Genomic DNA, 9,826 nt, shown 5'->3' with positions numbered 1-9,826 from the left:
GTGACCCCCTTATGGCCACGTCGTGACACCCATTTTTTCCCCAAAAGTCATGCCTTGACTCCTCGATGCCCTAAACCGATATGTTCTGGAAACTGGGTGTTACAAGGACTAAAATTCATGTCTCCTAAAGAAGAAGCCATCGCTCAGGCCTTACTATATAAGGCCAACAATCACGCACTCAATGATAAGTTCTCCAATGCTAATACTCTCACACAATCCCTCTCGAAATATACTAACTTGACCGTCAGAGTGTCCTCTCGAAATACGACTGATAAGCTTCTCGTCTGTGTTCCAAGGCTTAATTGCAAGAGTTTATTCCACCGAAGCTATCCTAGAAGACCACTTCACATCAAGTAACTATTGATTGAAAACACATCAAACCTATATAAAAATGCTGTTACAATAACTTGTTAATTATATATTTGAAAAAAACAACTCCAATAAAGCTTTTGAAGAAAAATAAAATAAAATTCCGATGGGATACTCTGACCCTAATATTTACTTTGCGTTCCTCTCCAAGCGAAAGCATCAACATCGAGGTAACCTTGATGTTCGTTTGCAAGGCGTATATTATTATCTCCGATAAAGGTTCCTCGAATAGTTCTCAAATAAAATGCAAATTCTAGTGCCCAGATGCGGTAGATTGTTGTTCCACAACTTTTCCCTCATCCAACCAAGAACTCATTCGATTTCATCATCTTTTGCGGCATGTTTTCGATCTACTCCTACTTCCTTCGAAAAATGGAAGAGCAAATGGAAAAATTCGTTGGTGAGTCTCCATAAGTTTTTCTTCATTCCATTTTCCTTTTGTAAAATTTAATGATTGGGATTTGTTGCATAACATTGCTGAGTTATAATTCCTAAATGATGCTTAAATTGCTCTATACTCTATAGTCCCTCTGTTAATTGGAAAAGCAAAGGCAATACATCTGAATGCAGATAGATAACATTTGATACGTATATTTATATGTCTTTTGTTACTTTTTTTTTTCTCGAAGTTTAACCTAGCTGAAAGAATGCTGGAATGTCGTTCACACGTCTAAAATAGCATTGGATGATTAGATAATAGCTGAATTTTATGGACTGAAATCAATAACATCAATAGTTTTTCATAAGGATATTGAGCAAATAGGTGATTGTAGCTTGAAATTTTTCCCAAAACTGAAGATGGTTCAGTTTTAATAAGATGGAGGGAGTATTTTTTTAGTTCTTTAAGCTCAATTCTGTTAATTGCCAAGTCTTGTATGTTTCAACTTTCAACTGAGTTATTGCTAATTCATGATAACTAGTTTTTTTTAAAACCATGTCAAAGATAAAAAGCATCCTACTTGACACTCAAAGGTCAGATGTGGACTCTAGTTATGGGATAGAGAGATTACTTAACCACTTAAATATTTGTTTATAGTAATTAAACCATTATACTCTTTTTGACCATTTAAGAAAACCATTTTTCCAATTACTTGGCTTTGGAAAAGTTAAAATACAGAAAAAGCAAAACACACTTTCACCATATCATGGATTAAGCCACTAAACTTTTATCTGTTTTATGATTATTATAGTGATTGTTCAGTGGCTAAATCGATAAATACTTTGTGCTTTTATGTATTTCAACCCTATATCAAAACCAGGTAAGCAGGAGAATTGGTTTTATTAAAAGGTCAGAAAAAGTATAATGATCTAACTACATAATTTATCCCTGTATTATTTCCTTATGCTGTTTTTATAGTCCTAATAATATTTTATAACAAATGGTTTTCTATGCAGGAATTAGGACGTCCAAAACCATCTAAGGTATATCTTCATCTTCAAACTTCATATATTTGTTAAGACATGTCAACTTTTGAACTTCTTTTTTACTTTTTTTTTTTTTTTTTTTTTTTTTTTTTTTGCATTTCTTTGAAGGCTACCAATTCTTTCTTTATACATAATTATATGTATCCATAAAGTTTATAGATACGCAAATGTATAAACAGATTATGGTAACACAAATGTCAATTAACAGATTATTTTGGTTCTTTTGTAGCCATTTCTATCTAATATGCCCCCAAAAAAGTGAAAAAGAATAGAAGCGTTTAGTTTAATCAAGAACAACATAGATAAATAGTACAGATTTGTTGAATTCATCTTTAAACAACAACATAGATGAAAACTTTTTAAGAGTTCTTTTCAGATGCTATATTGCAGAGGGATTGTTTTAATCTCTTTTTTCTTTGATAATGTTGATGATCCAGACATATATCAAATACAAAACACGTCAAAAACGCGCAGATGCAAAGAAAGCTTTAAATGATCTCTTCTTCAGAAGTGGATGCTCCAAATTTTCACTTGAGGTATCTCTTCAGTTGGATTGATGAAATGTTTAATGCATACAAAAACTTATGCATGATTAAAAACTTGAAAGGCTTGGTGGCTCTAATTCTTAGTTTGCCATAATATGTGATTTTTTTTGTCAAATCTTGTAAATATGAATTCAAATACAAGAATAATTTGTTTGGCACTTTTGGTTCAAGAGTCAAGATAACTTATTCTCACAAAAAAAATGTTCTTTTTAGCTTTTTCGATAAGAACAATGGCTTATGTGCTGAAAATGTCAAAAAAAGAATTACTATTATTCATTAATATTAGGGTTAAATGCACGAAATGGTGAAGTACTTTCGTTGATTTGTTTATTATATCATCTTAAACCAAGTTTTTGATTTTAATATTTTAATATTTCTTGTTTACATTCGATCAACCTAGGGGGAATTCTTGAAGAAGCAAGGAACAAACAAATGTGATGAAACATCTACTGACTCAACAGAAAACAGAAACAAAGGGGAACCATTAAAATACTCAGCTTTTCGTGCTAATAAATCTCATCATCAAAAGAGAAACAAAAGTAAGATTTATATACAATAATACATCATGACTTAAAAGTAAGATTCATCCATAACAAGATTCTTGAAATGCTTCAGTTTGAACTTAAGTTTCACTTGCATTTTTTGGTTTATATTGCATACAGGCAAGAGGAAAAAAGATTTTTTTGAAGGCTTTGATGATGATGATGATTCGGGGATGAATTTTCATGCAAGATTTGGAAATAAGTCGTATTCATGGTCTTTTAAGTCATGGGAAGAGTCTTTTTCACAAAGTCAAACAAATGGATTTGAATGGAGAGAAGATTCAAATGGTGCAAATAACAGAAATAAATGGAGGACTCCAAGTGATGATGATGATGAGTCTGATGATGATTATGATGATGAGCCTTATATTATTGGTTCAAATTCAGATAGAATAACACTCGGTTTGCCACTAAATGGTCCATTAAAGATTGATGAAGTAAAAAACGCGTAAGTTTTTGATTATATAAGTCGCATCTTTGAAAAATCTACATAATTATACCAACATCATCCAAATATAAAGTAATTTTTATTGCTATAGTTGTGTAAAATTTTCAAAGTAAAATATTTAAATATATAGTGTTGATAATAAATTAATAATAAAGAAATAAATAAATAAAAGACTGATTTCTCTCTTTTTGTAGTTTCCGGCTTTCAGCTTTAAAATGGCATCCGGATAAGCATCAAGGCCCATCACAGGTTAGATTCAGCCACTTAACTATTTTTTTGTATGATTGTTGTTTAGTGGCTAATTGATAAAAAAACAATACTTGAGGGGCTAAATGATAAAATTGTGATAGTAAGTTGTACAAGTTGGATGCATATGAAGTTTTTGAGAGTTGTTTGTGCAGGTGTTGGCTGAAGAGAAATTTAAACTTTGCGTGAATGCATACAAATCATTGTGCAATGCACTTTCAAGGGTTTAGACAAATTGGAAATTTGACATCAACTTTGGACTTTGGAGGTCTAACATATCTAACTTTATTTTTAATGGGTTTTATATACTTACAAAAGTTGGTCTTTGGTAATTAACATGATTTTATTAGGAGATTATGATAGATGTTTCATCCAAATACATCGTAATTACAAGTCTATAGGTAATTATTATGATTATCTATAGGTAAGTCAACTGATTTATGAAAATTGGGATTTTACATATGGAATGGTATATTGTGAATACATTGTGTAGCACAAAAGTGTTGGGTAACAATCTCAATTAGTTTTGAATAAAGGGATTCACCTGTTTCCGAAACCATTTTTGGAAGAGTATCACGTGTGTAGATTTTTTTTTTTTTTATAGTTTAACATGGATAAAGACTTTTATAGGAAATAGTTTGTTGTGAATATGATGATTTAAAAGTATAGCATGAAAGCATGTCAATGGTTATAGTGTAAATCATTATTGGTAGTGTAGCATCAAAGCGTGTTAAACACAAGTCACATTATTTGTCTTCTGATGAAAAAAAGAAAAAAAGATGGAAAAATCCGTAATGAGGGATTGCGTGCGTATTGGCTAAAGATCTGTACTTATGTTTTATATCTCAAAGGATTTATTTTGCTAGCACTATCGGTAATATCCACGAAATTCGACAGAGATTGGGTGAAATTAACAAATGGAATAAATTAGAAATGATGGAAGTTTAAATGGCGGTATTGTAACGAAATTTAAAGTCAAATGATTATATGTTACATCTAAACATTACCATATTATACAAGTTCCTATAATTATTGAAGCTTGGATGAAGTGTAGTGTAAATCGAGCTGAGTACTTGAAACTTGACTTGACTAAAAAATCCGAAAAAACCCGAGCTCGGCTCGATAATGTAATCGAAACTTTATTAAAAAGATAAGATTACATCAAATTGAAATAGAAGTATGACTAAGCTCATGAGCTCGACTTAATCCAACTTGATTATGTATAATAATAATAATAATAATAATAATAATAATAAAGGGTAAAAGTATTTCAATAATAGAGCTCGACTTAAGCCGAGTTGGATTTCGAGTATTTTCCGAGTCAATCTCAAAGTATCTCACTAGTTGGTTCGACTCGGTTACACCCTTAATGAAGTGTGTGGACAAATGATAGTTATAGATGGTGGTATTCTCCAAAGAACACAAGGCATGACAAAACCTTGAAACTAGTTGATATTCACGTATTTTGTCATACTTTATGACTTTTTGAAGTTACTGAAGTTACTGAAGTTTATATAATACAACTGACCAGGATCCATGGTGGAAGAGCATCTCCAAAGCCTCTTTTATATCTTTTTTACTTTCCAACCCCGTATTTTCACTAGCTTTATCAATCATAATGTTATTAACTTAAATAATCTTCTATAATTGACAAATTATAAATGTTTTTATCACATTAACTAATTTATCTATGTATTTGTGAAATATTTTATAAAATCCCCTCATCTATTTTTTTTTTACTATTTAAGCATATGTTATATTTATAAAATTGAAACGTAGTTGATAATAAAATTAAATAAAAACAATATTGTTGTAACCTATTAGTATACTAATGGGTTGCTTATATTTAAGACTTTTATAAGTAGAAGTTATATATATAACTCCTACAACTGTGCCCTATATATAGTGGGGTCTTATGTACTTGTAAGCTTGCTTGAAACACGTATATGATCAAGAGAATGTTAAGCTAGTTCGCCATATAAAACGTTATCAACACTTTGCTAAACAAAGGAGGCCTCATAATCTATTTTTGTCGATCAAGAAGTAACAAAAAAAAAAAAAAAACCAAGAAGCTTGAGATCATTATGCTTCTCAATCCCCAATTAAGATTTTACTGATAACTTGTTTCCGCCTCTTATTTATTTATTTACTTTTATTTATTTATTTTTTTAATAATGTTCTTGTAGTTGTATTTATAAAAAAACATAAAAAAAAAAGATAAATCAACGCCGAAACAGAAAATAAGTTTCTTTGGATATTTTTTTCTGTCATTCAAAGAAAAATGAAATTATTTCATACTACAATCCGATAGGGAGGACGTTCCGTTCGCGTAGTCGAATAACTTATATATGCCGTTATTATGTCGGTTGACGGTTTGTCGGCTTAATCTATTATTATTGTATTTTCAACTTTTTACTTAATGTTGAAAATATATTGTTTTCGTTCGTAAGTAAACTTAGTCTTAAAAATACATACACATTATTTATCGACGAGATTTTGTATTATACCAAATTATATATTTACTTGTGGTTTATTTTCATACTCTAGATATGAATTTATAATTCCTTTGTATATTTTTATTTTATCATTTCGTTTAACTCTTTCCTATCAAAACTTTATGATAAATAAGCTTAATGCCCTAATATACACAAGTCATGTGATTATACAAATCATATTAATGAGGTTGACAAGATATTACTATTAGTAATAAAATGTTCAACTATCATAAAAATTTACGACATAAGTTCTTAACGATACTTTTATTCATTCGTACAAGTATTATGACACTACTTACATTAGTTTACTCCTATCTAACATTTTTATTTCCACAAGTACTTATAAAGATATAAAGATGTCTAACATTTTACAAAAACTCTTTTGTTTATCAAATACTAATCAAAATATTCTTAACAAACTTTATTTGTAAAAATAGTATTTGTAGCATATATAACTATTAAAAATTTTAGTATGTGACAACAACTTTGCATGCATGTAAAATGTGAATCTTTTAGTCATCAATTTATATCACAACACTTAGTATGTATCTCCCCCCAAACAATAAAAGAATAAAACGGGGCCATAAAGACTCACATTTGGCGCGTGATTTTCGGTTTGGTTTCGTTTGACTTCCCGGGAAGTTCTTATCTCAACGCTTCACCAACTCTTGGAAGAAGAATCAGAACTATTCTATCCACTGAAATGATGATTATAGGGCTGTTTTTGGATCGAAAAGGTAAGAAAACACGAAGTGCCACCACCGTTTTGGTGGTTCTTGACAGCAAAAAGGTGGCAAGGGTTGTTTCGGCAGCCTCTTTGCCACCTTATCTTCCTGTTTTCGCAGTTGCAAGTGAGAAGAATGGCTGGGCAGAAAAATAAGCAACTTCAGGTGGTTATTTGGTGCACTTGTTGGCTGTAACAAGTGGCTAAACTCGGTGGTTGCTGCCCTCTTTTTGCTCCGCGAAATCACAACAGAAAACACCTCTGATGGAGGTGTTCTTGATGAACTTTGAACAAAAAAAAGTAAGTAGAGAGAAAGAAGGTTTGAGGCTAAATATTTCTGGGTTACAGGTGATGTGTTTTAGGTAAAACAAATAAACTAGAAAACAATTCCTAAGTTCACATGCAACCTACTTTGGATCTATGTTTTAACTATTGAACATACAACTTTGAATTGCAAAACAAGAACCCTAGAGGAGGAGGATATTTTCGAAAATAGTAAACTAGGGTTAGGAGTTACATACCTTTCAATTGTTATAGCAAACAATTGATAATTCCCTTGACCTTGATCTTGATCTTCTTGGAAGCTTAGCACCACAAGTGTTAATGCCTCTAATGGAATCACACCCAAACTAGCAAGAAGGAAAGTAGAAGAGAGAGGGGATGGAGTATGTAATTTCGGCCAAGGTTTCTTCCAAAGAAATCAGTGTCCTCAAATGTGAACCAGCAAACTAGTCCCTGCACTTATAATTAATTCTTTTAACCCCAAAATTAATTCTAATTAATTTCTGGCTAACATTTAATTAAACATAATGATTTCTTATTAATATATTAATCTTTTAACAGATTAATAAATTCATTTATATTAATTTATTAATCTCATAATAAATTAATATCTCTCATTTCATAATTTCCTTGTCCGGTTGCTAGGTTTGAGGGCAACCCAAAAGGACTGTGCTGCTATCAATTCAAGTACATACCAATTATAGTTATGGGCTTAGACACCTAATCCAACAAAAGGTCTCTAATAGTGCTCTTTTTATAACCTCATAAAAGCTGTGAACTTTCCCTAGTATGTATCTTTGGCCATTTTTAGAAGCAACTCTACACTCTAATTAAAGGCTTGGGGTTTTGCATGGATGAGAGATTGTGAGGGAAAGATGGCACGTGTGATAGAGAGAAAGAGTGTGCTAGCCATCTAAAGTACTCCATTTGTCCATATTTTCATCATTAGAGTACTTCTTTGGTTACTCATAAAAGTTAAGTAACTTCACCTCACCTACCTTTGTACTATGAAGTATGATTGTTGAAAGGAAATTAATTTATGGACACTACATATTGAGTTATGGTGAGAGAGAGTAAACATAGATGTTGACTTTAGCTTTAGTTCCTAGTTCTAGTTGTATTTGGAAGTAGGGTAGGTGAACCAATATTTTTAATTAAAGTGTAAAGTGACAAGAAGTTGATTTTGTGCACTCAAATTGCCCATTTTGAGATTTCTAAGTATTTATGTATACATATATATTTTATGCTTCATTTTTTATACATTTTTCCATATAATGATAAGATCCATTTATAACTTAATTTTACATATAATACATGTATAGCTTTAGGTATTTTCATAAATCAACTCTTTCATCACATGAACATGCATGTACACATTTTACTGACTTTATTTGTGTATATCTAGTCATGTACGAATGCTAACGTATATAAAACCATCCTCGTTATATATATATATATATATATATATATATATATATATATATATATATATATATATATATATAAGAGCATCGTACATTAAGTCTTCCATTAACATTAGTTACGGTCATTGATTCGACAGACGTCGACCTAATTTTTACCGTTGTTACAACACTCAACCCTAGCCAATCCTCCACAACGTGTTTCTTCATCATCGATCATCCTTTCCCATTCTGGTTCAGTTGACGCTTCTTAGTCTTGGTATTTTCTCACTCACCTTCTTCATCTTCTCTCCTGTTTCTCTTTCTCAGTATCTCATCATTACATGCAACAGTGCCAAACCTAATCCCACAGATAAAATCTATGGAATTACTAATATCAAATTCTATGTTCCCATTCTCTTGGATATTTATAGATTGAACTATGGCTCATGGAAAGAGTTATTTAAAACACATTGCATTGGGTACAAGGTCTATGATCATCTTTCAAGGACTAAGTTCAGCTCATCCTCTATCGACCCCGAGTGAGAAACTATCAACCAGTAGATTTATGCCATTCTTACACAACCGGTCCTTCAGTCCATACTTAAACTAGGTCTGAAAATCAAGTTGGGTTCGGGTTGGCGGGTCAAAAAATATAAGCTCAACCAACGCATATAATATATGGGTTGGTGGGTTGGAAACCTCAACCCAACCCAACCCATATAACCCGTTTAAGTATATGGGTTTGCAGGTTCACAAGTTAGTGGATCGACCCAACCCATATAACCCGTTTAATAAATAAACAACACATTTTTAGGAATGAGGTTTTTTCAACATAAAGTCATAAAGTGATTAAAGTAATTAACATAAAAAAAGATTTTTAACATAAATTCATAAGTCATTAACATCTAAATAAATTTGAAAAATAAAAACATTCATACAAAGTGGATGCGTTCTTCGTTCATGATTTGTGAGTATCTAAAAACGATGATATGTGTTTTTACTTTTTTGATTAGGGCACCTCAAACACAAGCTCCGACGGTCAAGTCAGTGGATAGACTTGCGGTTGTATTGTGGGTAAAACTGAGAGAGAATCACTTACTCCCCAAGGCACCTGTGGTAGCCTTTTATACTAGACCCTTATATTAGTCCGTATGGGACAAGGGCGTCATACATGACAGGATCGGGGACACTGATTGGTAGATCGTGCTCCTTACAGGGACGGTTCCACTATGGTGCCCATAGTGGCACTGACAACCCCTTATTTTTTGGATACAGTGTAAAAAGTTTTGAATTTTTCGTTTTTTCTACATTTGTGCAACTACGTAAAAGGAAAAATGTGCCACCGAC

The 9,826-nt window shown here is 31.7% G+C and overlaps 1 protein-coding gene across 1 annotated transcript; it reads left to right on the top strand.

Moving 5' to 3' along the window:
- Positions 1 to 492: 492 nt before the first annotated feature.
- On the top strand, positions 493 to 4,056 carry LOC111919887 (uncharacterized). Its single transcript, XM_023915446.3, has 7 exons — positions 493 to 769; positions 1,765 to 1,791; positions 2,232 to 2,330; positions 2,740 to 2,878; positions 3,002 to 3,329; positions 3,524 to 3,578; positions 3,731 to 4,056. The coding sequence occupies exons 1-7, from the start codon at positions 614 to 616 to the stop codon at positions 3,803 to 3,805; spliced, it is 879 nt and encodes a 292-aa protein (XP_023771214.1). The 5' UTR covers positions 493 to 613; the 3' UTR covers positions 3,806 to 4,056.
- Positions 4,057 to 9,826: the final 5,770 nt, after the last annotated feature.

Source organism: Lactuca sativa, chromosome 4 (assembly GCF_002870075.4).
Source record: "Lactuca sativa cultivar Salinas chromosome 4, Lsat_Salinas_v11, whole genome shotgun sequence".
Classification (NCBI taxonomy): domain Eukaryota; kingdom Viridiplantae; phylum Streptophyta; class Magnoliopsida; order Asterales; family Asteraceae; genus Lactuca; species Lactuca sativa.
Note: the sequence above shows the minus strand (reverse complement) of the source record. Positions and strands in the feature narration are given on the sequence as shown.

Bases quoted from the DNA above. Each gene is read 5' to 3' on its own strand.
- LOC111919887 (XM_023915446.3), top strand. From the start codon at position 614: ATGCAAATTCTAGTGCCCAGATGCGGTAGATTGTTGTTCCACAACTTT. The intron at 2,879-3,001 runs GTAAGATTTATA...TATTGCATACAG, and splicing joins TCATCAAAAGAGAAACAAAA to GCAAGAGGAAAAAAGATTTT. The intron at 3,579-3,730 runs GTTAGATTCAGC...TTGTTTGTGCAG, and splicing joins AGCATCAAGGCCCATCACAG to GTGTTGGCTGAAGAGAAATT.